The sequence below is a fragment of the Lates calcarifer genome, linkage group LG20, assembly GCF_001640805.2.
Source record: "Lates calcarifer isolate ASB-BC8 linkage group LG20, TLL_Latcal_v3, whole genome shotgun sequence".
Lineage (NCBI taxonomy): Eukaryota > Metazoa > Chordata > Actinopteri > Centropomidae > Lates > Lates calcarifer.
In genome coordinates, this window is record NC_066852.1 from 2,401,857 (window position 1) to 2,424,773 (window position 22,917).

The 22,917-nt window shown below is 41.5% G+C and overlaps 2 protein-coding genes and 1 long non-coding RNA gene across 10 annotated transcripts in view; 2 read left to right on the forward strand and 1 right to left on the reverse strand.

Moving 5' to 3' along the window:
• The window catches only part of kcnab2a (potassium voltage-gated channel subfamily A regulatory beta subunit 2a), a 74,408-nt gene extending 57,557 nt beyond the window's left edge, over window positions 1-16,851 (forward strand). For all 7 annotated transcript variants that reach the window (XM_018700603.2, XM_051078418.1, XM_051078417.1 and 4 more), the window contains 13 exons: window positions 1,136-1,179; window positions 1,427-1,464; window positions 1,762-1,841; window positions 5,711-5,755; window positions 6,381-6,425; window positions 6,658-6,701; window positions 6,984-7,070; window positions 8,546-8,631; window positions 8,748-8,868; window positions 9,401-9,495; window positions 10,738-10,858; window positions 12,780-12,868; window positions 14,226-16,851. In XM_018700603.2, the coding sequence (XP_018556119.1) occupies window positions 1,136-1,179; window positions 1,427-1,464; window positions 1,762-1,841; window positions 5,711-5,755; window positions 6,381-6,425; window positions 6,658-6,701; window positions 6,984-7,070; window positions 8,546-8,631; window positions 8,748-8,868; window positions 9,401-9,495; window positions 10,738-10,858; window positions 12,780-12,868; window positions 14,226-14,315 (985 nt within the window). In that variant the 3' untranslated portion in view covers window positions 14,316-16,851. The remainder of the gene's footprint in view (window positions 1-1,135; window positions 1,180-1,426; window positions 1,465-1,761; window positions 1,842-5,710; window positions 5,756-6,380; window positions 6,426-6,657; window positions 6,702-6,983; window positions 7,071-8,545; window positions 8,632-8,747; window positions 8,869-9,400; window positions 9,496-10,737; window positions 10,859-12,779; window positions 12,869-14,225) is intronic.
• Window positions 16,852-17,191: 340 nt separating this feature from the next.
• Window positions 17,192-21,254, reverse strand: LOC108899890 (multiple epidermal growth factor-like domains protein 6). 2 transcript variants are annotated; one of them, XM_018700609.2, is made up of 5 exons: window positions 21,130-21,254; window positions 20,044-20,172; window positions 19,823-19,951; window positions 19,140-19,268; window positions 17,192-18,842 (listed from the first exon to the last, which is right to left on the reverse strand). In XM_018700609.2, exons 1-5 carry the CDS (start codon window positions 21,179-21,181, stop codon window positions 18,778-18,780), a joined length of 504 nt encoding a protein of 167 aa, XP_018556125.1. In that variant the 5' UTR covers window positions 21,182-21,254; the 3' UTR covers window positions 17,192-18,777. The 2 variants fall into 2 exon arrangements, with proteins under 2 accessions (XP_018556125.1, XP_018556123.1); XM_018700607.2 differs by having other exon boundaries at window positions 17,192-19,268.
• On the forward strand, window positions 18,752-21,088 carry LOC127143673 (uncharacterized). Its single transcript, XR_007815241.1, has 3 exons — window positions 18,752-18,823; window positions 19,018-19,476; window positions 19,714-21,088. It is a non-coding gene; the product is annotated as an uncharacterized LOC127143673 (long non-coding RNA).
• Window positions 21,255-22,917: the final 1,663 nt, after the last annotated feature.

Sequence of the window (22,917 nt, forward strand, 5' to 3'; positions counted from 1 at the left end):
TCAGACCACGTCGAAACAAGTGTTTTGTTAGTCACTGCAGCAATTCAGCAGTCTTATCATGGCTTCACAAAACACCCACACACACACAGAGTCCCACTCACACATGCAGTCACAAGCACAGTCATGTAACACACACACATCTGCACACACACAACACACCTATCCTCTGTCTCCCTCTCCTTTTCATTTCAACTGTATTTCTATAGAGGCAGTCTTATAAAAATATATTAGATATCCTCCCACACGCTCACTTTGACTCCTGCTCATGTTACATCATCTCTGATGCCACATTTCTTTTATCTTTTTACACTGCCACAGCTTATCTCTTGAAGGGGGTTGACCAGAAGAAGCACACTTCATTTTGTGTGTTTTGATCACATCTTAAATCAGAAATATTTGAAGAAATGGGACTATTAAGGTCTCAGGCTTTTCATTGATCTGAAGAGACACAGAAAACAGATTAGTTATTCCAGTGATTATAACAAATCTGTTATGATGTTGCCTTTTTACCAGGAAACTTTAAAAGATTTTACAAAAGAATCAAAGACCTAACCAAAGCTGTGATTGTCAGCAGAGAGGGTCTGTCTGGACTGTGATAGGCTCAGAGACGCCAGCTTTAGGAGCAAGTTGTTGTGAGTAGTCAAGCTTCCGCGTTGCTGCAGGGGATTTCAGTCAGATGGCGGCTGAGGAATCCTGGTGCGCTGGGAGAAATTTCAGTGGATGTCATGGTGGGCCTGCTTAAGTCCCACTTCCTCTCTCCTGCTCTCCCCTGACATTTCCCTGCGCACACGCATCGGCACACGTGTTACCGTCCTTCCTTACCCATCCACTCGACATGTGTCAGTGCTGCGGTAGGCACAGACTGGCTTCAAATCCACACACAAAGCCCTGTTCCTCTCATCTTCCATGACTGTAAGCTTTCACTTCAGTAAGAACCCTCTGAACAGACTTTTCTTACTTCACAAAAGTGTGATAGGGTCGTTTATTTCATATGTTTCAATCAATCAAAGTTAAAAATGAGGCTTGACTTCTCTCTCTCTGATGGTCACAGCCAGCACCAGAGTGCAAAATATCACAAATCACTGCCACCTCAGTTGCTGCATTAATGTTAATGTAATTCTTTCTGTTTTGGCAGAAACCTTGGGAAGTCGGGCCTGCGGGTGTCCTGCCTTGGATTAGGTAAGAGTCTCCTAGAATATGAGACACACTGAGAAGTTTCCTGCATCCCAAAGACTCTGTGTTACAGATTTGTGAGGTGAAGCAGGTTCTGCTAACTCTGCAGACGTTAGAAAATAGCTAGATCTTGTTTCTTGTACAGTATGTGCAGTACATTCTGTGTGGTATCGCTGTTCACATGCTCACCTGTGTGCACACATGTGTTTGTGTACGTAAACACTGACACCCACCTCTCTGTCATCCTCTTTAGGAACATGGGTGACGTTCGGTGGACAGATAACGGATGAGGTGAGAGCAGATGGATTTTGTCATCTTCCATCAGTCAGTGGGGTTTGGGAATTGAAACCCTCCATATGATCTGGCATATTCCTGGATTGCTCAAGAAGCCTATTTTTACTTTTAGTGGTAACATGCTGCAAGAGAGAGTCAACAGCTAGAGAATAAACACATGCTATAGGAATGCAGAGCTGCAGCATCCTTCTTTAGTCCCATGAAGGAAATTCTAATAATTGAAAAGCCTCACATCAGTGATCTCTCTCTCCGTTGTTCCCCCTCTCTGTTCCTTCTCCCCTGCTCTCTCGACAGATGGCAGAGCAGCTGATGACTCTGGCTTATGAAAATGGCATCAATCTGTTTGACACAGCGGAGGTCTACGCTGCTGGGAAGTGAGTATATCCTGTGCCACAGGTCACTCATCAGTGAGCAATAACGCCCAAATATTATGAAGCTGCTGACATGTGCTGACATTATAAAGTCACCAGGTAGAGATTATAGACTAGTTACCATGCTTGAGTGTTTTTGTCAGGTGCTCACTCACCCAAGACAAATAAATCATGTTCTTTTGTGTGTTTTACTGGTGTGTAACCATGCAGGCAGCTAAAGTTTAATGTGTAAGTATACACATTAAGTATAATCAAACTACTTGAAGCGTTGACAGTTGACCTTTGAAAAGTCACCAGCAATGTGTGTGACTACACAAACAAAGTCCTTATGACTCACAAGCATCACCACATTGTTTCCATCCACGTGTTTTTACACACACACACACACACACACACACACGTCTGCATGTTAAAAAACAATTTTAAAGAGAAGTTGATTTCCAGCAGATCTGTGTGGAACAGTAAGGACGCTGTAATGTTCCTCAAATTAATTCATGAAACAAACATAAAAGCCTCGTTTCCATCACATCTTCATGTGTTTGAGGGCTCACTGGTGCTGCTTTGATTATGCCACCTTGTTGCAGCCTCTTCCCCTGCAGCGGTTTAATTAATAACTGTTTATCTTGACAAACCAACTCGTAATACTCACATCAGAATAGTGGATGGAAACACACATGAATTCACATTTTATTTGTTTAAAATTAGTGCTGAATTCAGATGGAAAGTTGGCTACTGTCAACAGTTTTCATTGGGACCATTCTGTTGGCACAGTGTCGTTCCAATAAACTATTAATGGACCTTAAAGATTTATGTCTCTCCTTGAACGTAGAGCTGAATCAGAGCTGTCTGTTTCATCAACACCTTGTCATTGTTTCAGTAACATTTAGGGTTCAGATATTCATGGTCTTGGTCTATTTACAGGACAGCTAGTGATGATATTTTTAACCTCAGAGCAGCCCTCTGTTGCCTTATTGCTGTATGCAGTGATGGTTTCAATTCCAGCATGGATTAATCTGGCTTTGTAGTAACTTGGGTGCTTTGAAATAATCTAAGGGATTATCCTTTGCAAACAGTATCTCTGATTAACAGCACCAAGTCCTTTTTTTTTTTTAATCCTCCCAAGAATGTTCTAGTTTTGTCATTATGCTTGGAGAGATGCATTGGAGTGCGAGTGCCTGACAATGAAAAGAAAATGAACAAAAAGACAGGAAACATGCAGTAGGTCTCCGTGGTTTTCTCTCGTTTCTCATCTAATGCCTGAGCAGCTGTTGTCCGTCTAACATCATCACTACATGCTCCATTGTTCTGGGGAGCTTTCAACAGTCGGTTTGTCTCGTCGGCCAGAAAAACAGGCGCAGAGTTGATCTTTGACACAGAAATATTCCAAACTCTGACTCTAATCATCGTGCTACCTTAACACAAACCACAGTTCAACAGGAAGCTGCAGTCTGTTCAGCACGTGCAAATGTTTGTGACAGCATGTCACACAGCTCAGTGTGTGTTGCACAGGTGTTAATCCTGACAGCTTCCAGCGCAAAGTAGTGCAGAGGAGCTTATATTACACACACACACACAGGGGTAGAACAAATCACACACCTTGCGTATCAAAACTCAGAAAGCTTTCATGTGAAGTCCGCGGCTCTGGCTTACTCTGATTCCGTCATCAGTCAGACTCAGGGAACGTGAAGCGGTGTTGGTGGCTGCACAGTCGACTGTCAGTCAGTCGGCTGCTATAATGTTAACTCTGATAAACGAGGTTCGTAAGCTGTGCTCAGGCACCGCACTTGGCAGATTCTGGCTGTTTGTTTGGAATATTTGCTCTGGCTTAACCCAGCAAATCAGAGAAACACTCACAAGACAAACATTCAACACAGAAATATTTGAATATTGATTGTGACAATCTAGCGTATCCATCCCAATACGCAGGCTAGTGTTTCTCAGAAATATAAATAAATATGTTTAATTGCACAAATAAATATGTTCTGCTTATCCCGTGTAGCTGCTGTTATCAGCAAACACATATGGCTTCAAAGCGTTTAATAGTATGCGAGTAATTAGCAGAAAAGAAATTCTTCATTTTCTTTCAGGCTTAGACGTTTTGCTCCAGATGCATAGTAATTGCATGGTATTGTGTGAGCCCAGTGACAAATTGGTAGTATAATTACAGAGAAATCTGAAAGTAATAAAATATTATAAATCCATGAATAATTCAGCATTATGTCATTGCATGTGCTGGTAGTCGTAACATCGACTCTGTGTTAATGAATGAAGAAACTTAACCTGCTCAAGGCGCACTGTACCTTATGTTTGGGCTCTCAAATTACTCACATTTCAGAAGGGCAAAACCACACGGGCCATTGTGTGGGTATTTGCCAGAGGCACACACACACACACACACACACTTATTATTATCAACACATACACACATTATTGCTCTCAGGGGAGTGCTTGACTGCCCGTTGTTTAAAAAGGTGTGAGTCCAGCTGGCAGGGTCTGAAACACCTCCTGTAGTCATGCTGCTTGATGGATCAGCAGACTGTACCAGACACAGGCTTTTTGGGGGGGTGTTATGTTATTGAATTGACCTTTTAATGAGGAGAATGCAATAAATAATAAAAACAAAAGAGAATTATATCGTCCTTTGATTAAAAAGTCAATCATTCATATTTTTCTGTGAATTTTTATGCTTCCTTACTCATCCAGTATTTAAGTTCCTGCAAAGTAATGGCACTGACACACATATCCATATACACTATATACATACTCAGAGCTGAGCACCTATAATATCATCTGTTTACAGCCTGACACAGCAAAATGTTTGAAGAATCACATAGAAAAGATACTGAAGTCAGCTTCCAATTACTCATCCTATCTTGGATTAAAGATTAAGTGAGTAAAGATTTATCTGTGTAACACTTTTCAAGACAAAAGTGCTGCATCACAGTAAAAATATTTTATGTGAAATGTCAAACAAGCAGAACAGGTTTTCCTCAGTGCAGTGAGGCGCACAGAGTATAATGAAATCAGGCTGCACCACTTCAATTTAACAAAAATAATTGTTATTATTATACCACTCATCTCTGAGTCTGACTAAAGGAAACACAGAAATTAGCCCCTGAATTACCTATTGCAGCTCATTTCATTGTGATCTGCTACTAATCCAGTCAGAATGGCCACAGTTATGAGAATAAGGTGAATTTTCCTCACACAGTATTTCGTTTAGTATTCCTGCTAAGCCCCGTTAACACAGACCTGTCAGTTTAGAAACTGTTAGTTTCTCTGGTTTAGCTGACTGTTAAACTTCCACCTGATTACCACAGCCACTCAGGGTGTGTCGACACAGCCGCACTGCGACCGGCAGGAGCTCTAATTCGCTGTGTCGTAGATGAGATGAATGATGATCCTTGTAGTTGTAATTTATTTAAAAAATGCATCTTCGATTCGTCTTAGCAGTTTCTGTGTTTTACCTCAGAATTGCCCAAATACATTTTATGGAAGGTTACAAAGAGGTGTCTCATTATTTGTCAGAGTGAGAGGACTGGCGAGACATCCTACTGACAGGTTTCTGCCCGGCCCTAATGAGCCCCATGTCGAACGTAATGTCACTCATTAGCACCCCTGTGGCTGCTAATGAGTGACATAGTGGTGTCTCGGCAGCGCAGCTGGGCCCAGCCCCGCTGACTCTGACCTGGCAGCTAGTTCACACTCACCAGTCCTAAACAGGTGTGCTTTCCCATGAAAGCTCCCTCATGCATTATACAGTATGTGTGCAGAGTTGAACTGTTTTTCTTTTAATTTAGCCGGGTGGAAACGCTCTTATCATTTCAAGACTGTCCTTATTTAATCATGGCCTCTCTCCATCTGCTTCACAGGGCAGAGGTGGTGCTTGGAAACATCATAAAGAAGAAAGGATGGAGGTATGAGGCACACTTTAATTGGGTTGGGTGTTTTTTAATTTCCGTCCCAGCCAGCCTCCCTAATCTTGTATCATCTCCTCCCATGCACATATTGGGAGGCTGTGTGTTGTGAACTGGAACGGTAAGGCAGGGAGATGAAAGATTAATGTGGGCCGCCGTGCCATGCCCACACTCCTGTGTCCCTCCTCAAAGCCGCTGAATAATGGATGAACTTCTAGTGCCTTGTCTTCTACTTTATCTGTCCAGGATTGGCATTTGTATAGCTTTGTCAGGTTATACGCCTACAACGCTCATTCACTGGCGCTGGCCGAGTTCTGGCACAGTCACACTTATTGTGGGATGTGGGTGAGTGTGACTTTGAAGGAATAAGGTAGAAATGCATGATTACCCAGAGGACGTGTCTGAGCTTTTCATCCTGTCAACACAAACACTTAGGAACACCTGGATAAAACTAATGTGGTTTAATACAGCAGTTATAGCTGTTGAATTTGACTGCATTAGTTTGAGCTAAGGTTTGTGTAGACCTTAGATATCACCAGCTCCCAACACATGAGGCTTTTTTACTATAACTCTCTCTGTGTTTGGCTGCTGTTGTAACAGATGTGCTTTCATTTCTCATTTTCAGACGTTCAAGTCTGGTGATAACAACTAAGATCTTCTGGGGTGGAAAGTAAGTTTCAACTGGTTGCTTCCAAATGAGAAACGTTCCCAGTGTGTAATTTTTCTCCACTTGTTTGATGTTGCTGGTAATGGGATCATATGTCATCAAACTGATCTGTTCTGAAGCTGAAACATTTATTAGATCATATTTCACAGAGGATATGTGACCTGGAGCGGCAGGTTGTGCTGTATTTCAAATAAAAGTCCAGAAACTAAAGTCTCTTTTCTTTGTTTTTTTTCAGAGCGGAGACTGAAAGAGGTTTATCCCGAAAACACATTATAGAGGGTAAGTAACAGCGCTGCAGATTATTGGATTAAATGCTGACACTGCAACAACAAAATACTTCCTAATTAGTTGCTTTGGCTCAAGGGAATCAAGGCTCCATTGTAATAATTGACAAACCCTTGGGTTTATTGGAGTTGCCACAAAAACTTTTTGGTACAATAACTAAATAAATTGCTTGAGAATCCTGTGCACAAATTATTTGGCAGTATATACTGTAGTTTAGGTGTTAATGAAGAACCTCATAATGTACTTGTGCTTACTGACTGTGGTGCTTATTTTTAGGTTTAAAAGCCTCCCTAGAAAGACTGCAGTTAGACTATGTGGATGTGGTTTTTGCGAACAGACCGGACCCTAATACACCTATGGAAGGTAATGTTCTATTGCCTCTGCATCTTTTCTTAACCCTCTCACACACTCTTAACCATGTTTTCCTTATGTTTTGTCATATTGCGTCTTACAAATGCACCTCTTTTCTGTCTCTATGACTACTGCAACGTGAAGACTCAGATATACAAACCTCTTGTAACTGAAATATCTGATTTTTAAATGCTGCGTGTTGTCCTGGTGCTTCCACCTCCACAGTCAGAATGAGGATAGATACTGATGCTGGAGACCTTTAAATGGCAGGGTGCTAACTGTGTGTGGGCTCAGCTGGTCACACAGTATCCATCTGCTCCTGTGTCAGAGTTCCTCTTTGGGTTAGAGTTGGGTCACACAGGTCACCTTCCCGCCTTCAGTTTGATGCCTCACCGGCTCTGGCTCGCTCACAATACTTTTGTGTCTTGTTAGTCAGAAGTAGCGGGTGTTGTTTGATGTAAAAGTCGAGGCAATTCTTTTGCCCATCTGCCCTTTTAGAGGCTGCACACGGTTCACATGGACAGCTCCGAGTCTGTGTCTTCAGAGCTACAGTGGTTAAACCATCTGGTATATTTTATTCTGGCAACAGCTAAAGGGCAGTATACAGGGTGAAAAGGAGGTGAACTGCTGTTCAGTCAGTTTACAAAGAAAGCCTCTTAAGCCAAGTACCCACTAGATGATATGAGGGCTGATTTGTTTAGTCCAGGAGAGTTTTTAGAGACAGCACATCAGCAAAGGGAATATATGTATGGATGCAGGATTACTGAGAGCTGACACACCCATGTTTTACTGCTCTCCTGTGCTCCTGATGTTGTCTGGGATACTCCGGTCCTTATCTGACACGTTTGATATTTTGGTGGACGGTCGAACAACGAAAAGACGGAAATTACAGTCGGATAATGTGAGATTTGATTCACCGTCACGCAGGGTCAGATAGGGCTATAAAATCAAACTCCTATCTAATTCCTCTCTATGGCTTTAAATAAAATATAGTGATGTTCTGACAGAATAACATGAGATTAATCTCTGTTTAACATTCAGTTAAGCCTGGTCAGCACATTAATGGAAAAAACCCTCATCCTTGACATATTTTTCATTTTATAGCACCAAACATATTCTCTTAACCCTCAGCGCTTCAAATACAGAAGCTGTAGCCATTTTATCAACCTACTGAAGAAGCTTTGTCTGTAATCAAAGATTTGAACTGGTACGAGCATGCCTGTCATCTCCGATTTATTTCACTGGCCTCTGTTTTTGTAGCATGTTGCAGATCAAAAAAGACTGATTCTTGTTGGTTTTTGCATTAATGTCAGTCAAGTGTGCCTTGTTGTGAATAGATGTCGTCCTCTTCAGATACAGCAGGCTCTCAGGACATTGTGTGCTCTATGGAGAGATACAGAAAGTTAAAAATGGTAGTAATAATACTACCCTGGGAACACAAGAGGGTGACACCAGGATTAAATGTCTTTGTGTGTTTTTACTTGCAGAAACGGTTCGAGCTATGACCCATGTGATAAATCAAGGCATGGCCATGTACTGGGGAACATCCCGCTGGAGCCCGATGGAGATAATGGTGAGACTGTGCAAAAAAAAAAAAAAAAAAAACAGTGATACAAAAGACATAGTTGTAGAGTTTATAAATTTAAGATTAGGATCATTTCCCTCTGGTTCTTCCATGTTTTCCTGTAGGAAGCGTACTCTGTGGCGCGACAGTTCAACCAGATTCCTCCCATCTGTGAGCAGGCTGAGTACCACATGTTCCAGAGAGAGAAAGTTGAGGTGCAGCTACCTGAGCTCTTCCACAAGATAGGTGAGCAGCGACGGATTTGTGGCTCTGCATGGATTACTGGTCGAGGTCTTTAAGGTGCACCGAGGATAGAGGAGAGTGTTGTCTGTCCAGAAAGTAGCTCACAAAAACTGACAGGCCTGGGAAGAATTTTTTTGTTACAAGGTTCATCATCATAATATGGTCCTGAAATCTCTTTGCGTGACAGTGTTTTCAACAAACATGAATCTAAAACTGCAGCACACGAGCTGATCCAGACTTCATCCGGGTTCAAGTCTCGTATAAGTTGTCTTACAAACAATTAGCAGTCTGAGGCTTGGTTGGCAGATGAAAGAAGTTGAGTCCTGTCTGACATCGCAGATTTTCTTTAACTGTCCATGTCGACAAAACTTAAAATCCAGTTTGAAAGGAAGAATGAGGCCAAATGGATTAAAACCTGCACAGCAGGAATGTAGAGTTACTAAAATCCTTTTTCTTGTAAAGACCAAATCAGAGATTATAATCCTCTGAGAAAGTAAGCTGTTGTTTTTCAGTGCTCACGTGTTTGTGTTCTCAGGTGTGGGGGCCATGACATGGTCGCCACTGGCCTGTGGGATCATCTCAGGGAAATACGACGGCAGGGTGCCTCCCTACTCTCGGGCCTCTCTGAAGGTAGACGTACCTCACTGGCTGTTTCCCCGTCTTTATCCCACTTTGATCATCTGTGCCGGTGTCACTGTTGTGTTTTTCCCCACACTGGTTGCTGGTTGTTTGTTTATTGTGTGCTTGTGTCTTTCAGGTTCTGTAACTCTGTGCACATCACATATATCCGTGTGTTTTTCAGTGCCATGTCGACGCCATGCACTGTTGTACCCCTGCACAAGTTTGCCGGCTGGTGTCAGCTTAACGCACATGTGCACGCTCGATACATGTGCACAACAATGCATTCACACAGAGCAATAACACACTAACAAACTGTTAGGTGTATACCAACACTTCTGCTAGTTCAGTATGTTATTCCAGACAACCCATATGTGACCTAGAATAATTATTTTAAAGATTTGTTTTGCTCTAAGCAGAAGGGGAACAAAACAGTCACATTAATGAGGAGGAGAAGCACGATTTAATTCAGTGAGAATTCAGACACCAAGTGGAATATTTCTCTTTAAAGTTGACAGATGAACTCAGGAAGTGTGCAGTAACATAGTTTGGTCAGCAGCACCACTTCACATTATGTCAAACTACATTTATTTTACTGAAGACCAGATTTTGGCATCATCATAGCTTTGAAAGTAAAAAATAACTTACTGAACCTCTGTGTTACACAGCAGCTAACACCTGACCTACTGCAATGATCTGTCCCTGTGGTGGAGTGGCATGTTGTGTATCTGTGGATTGTGTGTCAGTGGCTGTCAATTAGACCTCTCCTGGTTCATGAAGCTAGCTCTCCATCTTGGTGTTGTGCAGTATCTTTGACGACTTGTGTGGAATGTGCTGCTTCGTGTTTGGTTCAGTGTTGCCTGTGGATGTTTGTGGTGCTTCGGCTCAGTGATCATTGTGCTACTAATAGTATTATGGCACTGTATAATTCCTGATCCTAGTTCTAACATTTAGATGTATTATTATATATATTTTTTGACTCAGCTGAGCACAAACAGATATGACATAATGTCAACAAGTACAGTAATGGTTTCTTAAACACAGTAGTTTCTAAGTTTGTAACTTTGTAATCATATAATGAACCTTTAATATATTCAGTGAGTAAGTATAGCTGGAGATATGTTTCTTGGCTGAGGTGTAGGCCGCAGGAGACAGAGTCACGTGTTTAAAAACAGGCCCTGGTGACACAGGAGCTGCGGCGCAGCCGTGTGAGCAGGGCTGTGTTTTTGAGCAGGTGTGCTGTGTTTTCGACAGGGTTACCAGTGGTTGAAGGACAAGATCTTGAGCGAGGAGGGCCGGCGTCAGCAGGCGAAGTTGAAAGAGCTGCAGGCAATCGCGGAGCGGCTGGGCTGCACTCTGCCCCAACTCGCCATCGGTACGCAGATACACTCTGCCGCTCTCTCTCTTTCTGTCTGTCTGTCCGTCCCTCTGCCTCGGACGGGCCGAGGTCAACGCCGCTCGGAGCTGTCTGGTTTGACTGTCGGTGTGTTGTGTTGTGTTGTGTGTCTGTGCTGTATGTACTGTAGTTTTTAACGAGACAGAAAGGGAATAGGAAGAAAAGATAAGAAAATGAAAGATAAATAGCGTATGGTCGGGGGGCATAAACTCATCTACGACCTCTCTCATTGTCTCCAGGAACCAGTAGGAAAAGCAACAACATTAATAGAATTACAGTTTAGAAAAACAATCCCTGGAATACATTAAGGCAATGAACACAGGGAAAGCAAATGTGTTTACAGTATGTTTTTGTATGTGCAGGTCTGTGGTGTTAATATGTATTTAACAGTTTCCAGTGTCAGCATTAAAATAACATCCCAGACATAAATCCAGTGTCCGACATCGATTCGCTGCCAGGCAGGAAAGTGAGAATGTGCAAACCCCAAAGACGCGCTCTCCTGCGAGGGCTGTTAAAGCGTCATACTTGAGGGACGCAGCAAGTAAATCTGGGACTCGGTCTCCTATCTCAGCGACGATCACTGCAGATTTTTCACCCTCGCAGTAATGCAGTGTCATAGATTAGGTTTCACGGCCCATTAGTGGAGACCCTCATCTCTCCCAATTACCATAAATCCTTCTAGTGCTCCTGAAGGCAGCACAGGCGATTTATATCTACCATGTAGTCCTCTACATTACATTGTGACACTACCAGTATTGAATAAACCCTGTGTAACAGTGACAGATTCCTTCCTGCCTTTGGCTTGATACTGTGGCTCACTGCTGCTGGAGCAAGTGACAAATTCAGACTGTGGATGTGAGTGGGAGAATATAGTTAATAGATGTGAGTATCTCAGTGGCCTGAGGGAAGGTCTACACTTCTATCAGTTCAGTGGAAGACCTTCAGCTGTTCAGCCTTTTTTTGGCCATATTCTCACACTGGTGGAAGATTTGTGTCGATTCATAATGCCACTATTTTTACAGCAAAATTCTCCATCCCTTTATGCTGTAATCTGCTTACAAGTGTATTCTCCTCAATTGCAAAAGCGTGCAGTTGTATTGCATAATACAGCTCACATTTATAATAGCTCACCAAACAGAAATGTGTTTTTGTGTGTGTGTGTGTGTGTGTTGGTTTCTTCAGAGGGATCACCCAAAAAAAAAAGCACATTTGCTGCATATTATTAGCATAGTGCAGCGCAGGGCCGTAACTAACTTACAGGGGATTTCCATTTTATTCTGTTTAACTACATTTCAGATATTGTGCTTTTTATTCCACTACATTAATTTTACAGCTAGTTACGACAGTGAATAAAGAGCTATATATAGAAATAATGAAATACTGATTAAATGATTAGTCGATCGGCAGGAAATTAATTGCTCTGGTAATTGATTAATCTTTTAGGTGATTCTTTTTTCCAGCTCCTCAGTTGTGAGCACATTATAAACTAAATATATTTTGGCTTTGAATTGGACAAAACAAATAATCTGAAGATGTCCGCTTGTTCTACACTCTGTTACTTTGAATATTTTAAGTACATTTGCTGATAATACTCTTGTATTTCTCCTAGTTGTGGAGTATTTTAGGGTGAGGTAGTGCTACTTGTACTTCAGTAAAGGATCTGAGGGTTTTAGTGTGAAGGTTTGTGGCGTAGCTGTAACTGTGGTTAGGGTGTTGCAGTAGCTCTCATGTTTTATCAGGGTTTTGTAGCTTTCAAAAGGAAATGTCATTTAATGTGTTACAAGAAAATCAAACTGGTGTGTGTGTTTGTGACGTATGTGTGAATCAGGGATGTTATCAGAGTGTGTGTGTGTGTATAGCCATGGTGGGGGTGTCATTGCTGTTTACTGGTTTCCTGCAGCGTGGTGCCTACGGAACGAGGGGGTGAGCTCTGTCCTTTTAGGGGCATCCAACACCGACCAGCTGATGGAGAACATAGGAGCGATACAGGTGAGTGTGTGTGTGTGTGTACACGTGTCTGTTGTTCTGCAGAGCAAATCAGTGGCTTAATTTGTGAAAATTTGACACGACCTGTTTCATCAGGCCCGTCTTCGTGCCTTATAGTCCGTAACAGCAGCCTCCTCTCCTGGGTGCAGCTCGGCCTCTTGGGCAGTTTGCTGCTGCACGCTCGGGTGCTTTACTGTACCGAGTTAATAAGGTCAGCGGAGTATCAGTTGCCAGGGGGATTGGAGGCAAGCTTACGGCCTCTTCTTCCTCTCCTGATAAGATGCACTCTTTTAATGGGGTTTTCAGACCGGTGGGGGTTTTTACGTCCTCCCCTCCCATTATGTCTGGCCTGCAGTAAAGAGCATCGCTGCACTCTGCTTTCTGATGCTTTGTGTATGTCTCTGTGAGTGTGTGTGTGCGTGTGTGTGTGTTGACACATTAGTATACTAGATGTGTGCACGCTATATGTTTCCTCTCCCATGGCGCATTTGATATTTCAGTTTTGAAATGTTATGCTCACATTTCCCCAGGGCTCTGCAGTTTTCCTATTACTGGGAATTTTACATCACAGACCCTGAAATAGAAACAGTCCCCGATCTGGAAAGAAAGTCCACATTAATGTTACTTTTTTTTCAGTTTATTACAGTATTTGTTTCATGTTTACACTGTTGGAGAATTAGAGAACAAATTATCTTTTATATTTTCAGCATGGGAATAGTTTGCATTTAATTACATCATCGTTTAAAACAATTTCCAGATTCCTATAAAGGAAAAGTTACAATTTTCAATGAACATTTTAATTTACGTGTTTGCTTTGAGATTTCTTTTCTAGCAGTTAATATATCTACATATATACAAACCTCTTGCCCAAAAACGAAATATTCATAATCATTATGAATTTTGAAATTCATACTCAGGATTTTAATATGACCCACAACTATTGCTTTTATACAGTCCTGAACATTTTGACTTCAGCTGCAGATCAGGTAGATTTTTTAATCTTTTAGGTGGTTGTTGTATTTGAGGTACAGAGGCCATAATGTTAGTGACAAGAACAAAACAAAGTCAGCCTTTCTCTACAAGCTCTGGAAATGCAGACGGTTTGTATCGTTGTTCGTGTGTGTAATGACAATCTCATCAGAGGTTACGTGACTCGTGGCTATGTTCATGCATCTAACTTTTAGTACTTGATAAAAAGCTTCTTGTGATTCTCTGTGAAATTCAGGGCCACCTTTAGTGTCACGCTACCTAGAGGCAGAAATGTGAAACTGCAGACAACAGTTAAACCATGACCAAAACAAAGACGTGAAATCTGAAAGAGAAGAACGTGTTCATCGTTTGTGTCTCTCTTCTGTCACAGGTTCTTCCAAAGTTGTCATCCTCCATCACACATGAGGTGGACAGCATCCTGGGGAACAAGCCGTACAGTAAAAAGGACTACCGCTCCTAACGCGCAGCACGGCCCCGCCCGGCAGGGCTGCACCCGGGCTGCAGCCGCAGCGCCCCACCTTTGCCTGATCCTCTGTTTGCTTGAGCTTTTACTGAGTGAGACCCTGGCGCATGAGTCTGGCCACACCAAGGCCACCCAGGGCACCTCATTTAGAGTTACAGGGATAAGATAAGAAAAGGGGGAAAAAAATACAGTCACCTCCACAGGAAAGGAAGGGATTGACAAAGAAAGACAAAAGTGGAAGAAGGATATGCGCTCATACTTAAATCAGTTATACATTCAATTCAGCTGAACGTATTTTAAAACCGTAGAGAAAAATACCTTTTTAAAAAAATAAGCACACGCTTGCTTGGCAGCCAGAATTCTTTTTATTTTATTTTTTATTTTTGTTGCTTTTTTTCTAAAACTGAATGCAACTAAAAGGAAGATGAAGTTCATACTGTATGAGTTAAACGAGAACTACTCTGTTGCACATGTACCATAGCCATGCATTTGTTCCTGACGTTCTGTTTACAAACAGCTGTGTACTGTACGAGTCCGTTAAGGTTTCTCTGAAAGAAAAACTGTTTGTTTGTGTTGTTGACATTATCAGTGTACAGGCCTCGTCGTGGGCTTTAACAATCAGCACTTTAGTCTTGTCAGTACAGGTGTTGGAGGGTAGTTTTAAGGAGGGGAGAGGATGGGTATTACAATAGTTTTATCTCACAGCTATTGCACTATTAGAATCGTGTCGCCTCCTGATAATTCCCCCTCCTCATCCTCCCTCTGTGTCTTCACTGGCAGTGCGTTTGTCCAACCTGATGCTCAGACACTCCTGCTGTCTAAAGCGTGGCAGTGATGTCCTGCGTTCGATGGGGCTGAGAGGACGAGGGCTAACGACTGTCCTCTTGCCTGAGATGCTCCTCCTCGTCCTGACCGGTGAACTGTCCACGATGACGAGTCAGGAGCGCGGGCTGATGTGTCCGGGCAACTGCCACTGAAGAGATTAGCTATTTATTCACCCCTAACAGTAGGAACTGCAGTCGTGTTAAATCAAATGCAGCGTCCTGCTTCACTGTGTTACCCAGCCTCTGTTCTGTTGTTCAGGCTGAGGGCTTCCTGTACAGGAAGTGGTCATATCAGTGCTGGCTCCACATCTCATGGAAACTTCTCCTTGATCAAATTCTGTTCAAGTATTTTTGCCTTATTTACAGTTGCATCAGACTGTGCTGCGGGCTTTGGCGTAGACGAGCGGCTCGACAGCTGTCCCTTTGGCCGACTGGTCTCCTGTCCCCAGTAAAATGCGGGAACACTGACTGGTGGGAAGAGGCGGTGTTTCCAGTTAATCAGTGAGTGGCAGCAGCTCAGGGAACGGAGCAGGTGGTTTTAGTCGTGTGTTGGCGTGCACATGGTCAGGTGGTTGTATTTACTCGTCTGTCTTTCTTTCATGTGTGGACACTGGGGAGGACCAGTGACATTTTAGTGTGGCTTGAGCCAAAGATCTCCTTCTTCTTCTTCTATTTGACGACACCTGAGTGTTTCACTCTCACTTCCCGCAAGATTATAGAGCTCATCTTGACGCATGTGCTGTCCAGCTTGTTATCTATCTATGGTATGGAGTTTACTCCATATATATCTTTACTTGACCATGCTATACTAGTTAACAAATGTCCTTCATATACAGAATGCATAGTACAGATAAATGCTTTAGGATCGTAAGGTTCGTTTCAGGCAACGTCCGACCTGAGACGTGTCAGAAGTATTACTGCAGAATTCGATGCCACCCTATATCATTCTTTCTCCTTTGGGTGCTCTCTTACTGTGATTAAAGCACAAGTGGATAGCATGTGTTACATCCTCAAAGCATGGACTGTCTTCACCCAGCCTACAGTACCCACCGGGACAAGCAAGGTGATGCTACTCCCCTTACTAACACGTGTAGATAACAAATCTTTACTAACAGCTGAAACTATTGATTCTTAGCAGAAAAGAAACACAAGTACAGATTAAGAAAACTGTCATAGTCGTGCGGATGATGATACGAATGAGATGTATGTGCTTCTCAGTTAAAATGGAGGGGATAATGGAAGCGGGCGTCACTGTGGGATTTGTGTGGATGAGGTTTACAGTCTGCTCCTCTGATTTTAACACAGTGATTTAATGTCTCTGCTGTTGATCCTGTTTGTTTGTGTGTGTGGTGGTGGTGGGAGGTGGGACAGCTAAACTAATCCATTGCTTTAGCCTGCTGTATTAGTTGATCCCTGTATATGTTTGATTTGCTGTGTCTTGTGTGTCTCAGTGAATTTAACTGGCACAAGCCGATGCTGTTTTCTCAGAAGAAGAAAAAAAAATAAGCAAAGAATATTTAGTTCATTAGTCTGTGGAGTTCCTGTGTCTTAATATTTTCATCTGCAGGGAGTGGAGAGGAAATCTGAGACTGAAAGGCAAAGTTTGACATTTTGAGAAAACACGCTTATTTTGTTTTCTTTGTTTTCTGGGTCAGATGAGAGTCTGCTAGATGTGAAGCTGCAGCCAGCAGCTGGCTAATTTAGCTTAGCATAAAGACTGGAGAAGGAGAAACAGCTAGGTGTGAGCAGCTGCTCAGTGTCACCTTGTACTTAGCTTCTAGCTAAGTGTACTAGCTACCATCAACAAGCTAATCTACTAGCATGCTAGCTGTTTAGCAGGTGAGTGATACCACATAATTTGGTTAAAATTAAATCTGTTTCACTATTTTCTGTCAATGATGTAATTGTGAATGAATGTGAATTAATTATTGAGATTCAGAGGTGTTGTAGGCAGATTTTTGTTCCTTTGTTCAAAGCCAGACGAGCGGTTTCCCTGTTTTCTAGTCTCTGTGCTCAGTCAGCTGCTGGCTGCTCAAACAGAAGAACAGAGCAGCATCCATCTTCTCATTTCACTCTTAAAACAGCGAATAAGCCTAATTCCCAAAATGTCAAACTTCTCCTTTAAATGATATCGCTGTGTATTTTGTTCGACCATCAGTGTTATTTCACAGCGTGCTGTTTACAGGTTAACACACAATGAAGAAATAACTGTAATGTTTAAAGGCTGGGGTGTAATTCATGCTTTAAGTGGTCCTAGTTTCATCAGATTTGCTGTTCTAACAGTTTAATGACTAGTTCAGAAATGAAACCAGACCCACATATGGATAGAGCTTATTTTACAGAAGGTTCTAGGTTATACAGAGAATATATTTTTATGTTTTAGCCTTTAATGCAGTAGAGAGAATTAAAAGAACTGTTTTTATTTTTTTCATCATGCTGCATTTTTCCTATCTGTATTGTATCGATTTTAAGACTGACAAAAAGAAGCAATTTCTTTGTGTTGTGTATGCATTGTGAGGAATGCTCTGAAGTGAATGAAAACGGTGGACTGAATTCACTCTGAAGACGACATAAGTGAGCGCCTGGTATCTCCTGTACATAGTTTGACCGTTGTATATATTTCTGGTTGTGATCACCTCTGCCTTTTCTCTTTTCTTTTCTTTTTTTTTTTATTTTCTTTTGCAGGCGTTGCTATCTGCACTGTGCTTGAATCTGAAATTTAGACAGGATGTACAGCTTCGATCTCCAATGAAAACGAAATAACGATAAAATAAGAATGGTTAACGAACCTTTTCGTCTCTGTCTTTTATTGGCATTCATGTGTAAAACCTGGACTGTAAATTTGGCAGAGCTGCAAAGTCTCTTTTATCCAGCAGAAAACAGAAGATGCATTTTTAAATTGGCCGTATATTCAACTGTTAAATATAAATATGAAGCAATTTATACACAAAATCAAGTCAAAAGAAAATATGTAGTCACCACTGACCGCTAGCTGTGTAATTTTAAGTGATTTATATTGAAATCCCAGCTTTTCATTAAGGCAGTAAGTCAACAGGAATGTGCTTTACTGTGATGACTATTATCAAACATCTAAAGCACAGTAAAGCACCATAGCACCATTGGACTGAGGGTAGTACTTCATTTTGTATAGACTGAAAAACAACTTCATAGTACTAGCAAGTAATGGAATATGGTTGCATCGTATCCATCAATAATCAATCAGTATATAAATATATACAGTACCCGCAAAAGGTGTTTTGAGGAAAAAACATTAAACACAACCACTGCACTCTGAAGTCATTCTGATCCTGATGATTAAAGGTGTTTTTTTTTTTTCTTTTAAGGTGACGTTCCACTTTGAGCGCAAAGAACTCACAATGTACCAGAGTCAGAGTTCAAAGGTCGCTTTGGCACGCCAAAAAAAAAAAAAAAAGTCCAGCTGAGGTCCAAACACGGAACTGCAGTTCTCATCAGAGAGTCTCTTTCCATGAAGATCCTCCAGCTGCTACAACTTCCTGTCACAAGTTTTCACTCACTTTCAGTCACCTCAGTAAAATCCTGCTGCTCTGTCCCAGTTGTAGTTGGAGTCCTCCAGCCAGGGTTAGGGTTAGGGTTAGGGTTAGAGGATGGAGCTGCTATAAGGAGTTGCTGTGCTGTGAGTCTCCTCTGCTGTTCCCAGAGGTGAGGCGTGGAGGTCCACCTGAGGAAACACACACACAGGAAAGTCCAGCTCGGCAAACACAACATTTCATATCCGATCAGAGCAAAGACGACACCGAGGAGAAGGTGCAGCCTCTGCACTTCTGCAACCAAACACACACACAGTCACTGAACGCTGTCAGCACTTCAACTAGTTATTTTCTCTTGTTTCACAGAGTCAGCGAAAATGTCGCTTCTGCTCCGACTCGACAGTCAGCAAAGCCTGTCACCTGCCGTCCGTGTGGGTGTAACAGTGGAGACAGCGGGGGGATGCCTGTGTGGTTGGTCATTACTGTACCTTCCTGACAGGAGAGTCCGATCCAGCTGTGCATGCAGCTGCAGCGGCCGTTGCGTCGGTCGCACTGCGCTCCGTTGGCGCACTCGCAGGTCTGAGCGCAGTCCGGCCCGAACCTGTTCGCCCTGCAGTCTGACACAAAACCACAAGAGACGAGTTGAATTAAACTACACCTGCTGCACACCAGTACACCAAGATTTACACAAACAGTTTAGTTTAGACTAAACTGCCTTCACCGGTGTCACGGCTGACGGCTGACGGCTAACGATAAAACACAACGAGTGCTGGTCGTCTGCTGCTGGCAAGAGTATCGATATTTGTCTGTTACAGACAATAACTGGTGAGTATCTGCTTGTATCAGTCATGATTAAACTACCAGCAGCTGCTACTGTTTATAAAATAGTGAAATTGGCAACAATCACAACAAAACGCTGCCTGCGCGTTAATGTTTCCACGACATGAACTGTTGGCAGTTTATAAATCACACTTTGCTCAAACTAATGAATCTAACACACAGAGATGCTTCTGTTATTTAACCTTCTCTAATTCTCCATCACTCTTTGTCTTGACTGACCAGAAACCTGAAACGGCCTCTCGACGCCGCTCTGATGAGGAAAGTCAGCCGTCTCTGGTCTGGACTTCATGCTGTGTGTGCGCTAAAAGTTAGAAGGAGGTCTGAGGATTACCGATGTCACATCTGGGTCCAGTCTTCCCCGAGGAGCAGAGGCATCTTCCCGTCACAGGGTCGCACAGAGCGTCGTCCGCACAGTCACACGCTTTGGCGCAGCCCGGACCAAAGGTTCCCTGTTCGCACACTGAGCAGGACATTCAGTCAAAGGAGGAATCAGACACAAACTCTCAGTCATCCTGTTGTCAGTCTGGACTTATCAGCAGTGATTTGACTGACCTCTGTGGCAGCGGGTTCCGTAGTATCCCGGAGGACAGATGCAGTGGCCCGACACAGGGTGGCAGGACGCTCCGTTCATACAGTCACACTGCAGCTGGCACAGCGGGCCGTGGAGACCAGGAGGACAGGCTGAGGACGAGGGAGTCAGGGAACAAGATGTTTACAATGTTCTCACTGGATTTTCACTTTGACTCCTCAAAAGTACACACTTTAGTTCAAAGATACATTTCTGCTTCTTTATTTAGACCAAGTCTGTGTATGTCTGCATGTGCTAACGTAAGAAATCTGGGGATAAAAACATGAATATATTTCTGAAAAGAAGGTAATGATAGTAAACTCTGTTGGCAGATCATTAGTCTGGCTTTGTTGTATCACCATGATGTTAATTCATTCATTTTTTAAGGATAAAGCTGAAGGTATTTATATTTTCCTTATTGTTAAATCTCGTAAAAGACCTGTGGCAGTCAACTAAAAGCTAATTTAAACCTGCCAGATTCAAGTTGAACTCTTCAATCCTATATAGATCATTTCTGGGCTGTAATTTAGAGCAAATTTGAATAATAAAAGTTGTTAAATGTTAAAAGGGATAGTTCCATTATTTTTGACTCCGGATCACGTTTTTGTGTTAAGTAATTATTAACAAACGTCTGTGCACACGTCCACAACAAAGCTGTTCACCAAAGTGGTTTGTTTTGTCACTGACAGGCTCAGGTTGTTATAATAATTATCTTATAACATTATGGATAGGATTCCTACAGACATAGACTTTTTTATCTCAACCAAACTGCATTGACAAAAACGGACATTTAAGCAGAACACAGGAGCTGCAGATTTGGTGCTTCAGTAGGAATTTTGCAGCAGCCATGTGAATGATATCAGCATGTGATGAATATTTACAGCAGCAGGACGCTGTATGAGGGAACAACTCAGTATAAACTACAGGGTCTGTGTTCGTCATACTGAAGGAACATGTCAGTGCAACAGAGAAACTAGTTTTTAATGTTTACTGTTTTTAATAAAATATAAGCTATTGTCATGGGTTCAATTCAGTGTTGGTTTTTGTCTTCAGAGTATTTCAACTCTCACCATGTTCACACAGATGTCCATAATAGCCCGGACCACACTGACACGTCCCCATCGCTCTGTCACAAGTGCTGTTATTTTGACAGTTACATCTCAGCTGGCAGTTGGCACCAAATCTTCCCGAAGGACATTCTGGGAGACAGACGAACAAAACAGGAAAAATCTCAAACTCGTGACTCAGAACTTGTCTCTGTGTTTATGTTTAGCACACTGCAGCAGATCATATATGAAGACAACAATGCAATAGACTGTAATGAGGAAATAAGAGTGTGAATGGCAAGTTTAATTACATTTTTTGACCATTTTTGACCCCTATACTATACTATGACATTTTTTTGGTGATTTTTGATGCCCTTACTATACTATGACATTTTTTGACCATTTTTGACCCCATACTATACTATGACATTTTTTGGTGATTTTTGATGCCATACTATACTATGACATTTTTTGACCATTTTTGACCCCATACTATACTATGACATTTTTTGACCATTTTTGATGCCATACTATACTATGACATTTTTTGGTGATTTTTGATGCCATACTATACTATGACATTTTTTGGTGGTTTTTGATGCCATACTATACTATGACATTTTTTGACCATTTTTGACCCCATACTATACTATGACATTTTTTGACCATTTTTGACCCATACTATACTATGACATTTTTTGGTGATTTTTGATGCCTTACTATACTATGACATTTTTTGACCATTTTTGATGCCATACTATACTATGACATTTTTTGACCATTTTTGATGCCATACTATACTATGACATTTTTTGACCATTTTTGATGCCATACTATACTATGACATTTTTTGGTGGTTTTTGATGCCATACTATACTATGACATTTTTTGGTGATTTTTTGATGCCATACTATACTATGACATTTTTTTGACCATTTTTGATGCCATACTATACTATGACATTTTTTGGTGGTTTTTGATGCCATACTATACTATGACATTTTTTGACCATTTTTGATGCCTTACTATACTATGACATTTTTTGGTGATTTTTGATGCCTTACTATACTATGACATTTTTTGACCATTTTTGATGCCATACTATACTATGACATTTTTTGACCATTTTTGATGCCATACTATACTATGACATTTTTTGGTGATTTTTGATGCCATACTATACTATGACATTTTTGGACCATTTTTGATGCCCATACTATACTATGACATTTTTTGAGTGATTTTTGATGCCATACTATACTATGACATTTTTTGACCATTTTTGATGCCCATACTATACTATGACATTTTTTGGTGATTTTTGATGCCATTACTATACTATGACATTTTTTGACCATTTTTGATGCCATACTATACTATGACATTTTTTGACCATTTTTGATGCCATACTATACTATGACATTTTTTGACCATTTTTGATGCCATACTATACTATGACATTTTTTGTGATTTTTGATGCCATACTATACTATGACATTTTTTGACCATTTTTGATGCCATACTATACTATGACATTTTTGTGACCATTTTTGATGCCATACTATACTATGACATTTTTTGGATGCCATACTATACTATGACATTTTTTGCATTTTTGATGCCATACTATACTATGACATTTTTTGGTGATTTTTGATGCCTTACTATACTATGACATTTTTTGGTGATTTTTGATGCCTATACTATACTATGACATTTTTGTGACCATTTTTGATGCCATACTATACTATACTATGACATTTTTGATACTATACATGAATTTTTGGTGATTTTTGATGCCATACTATACTA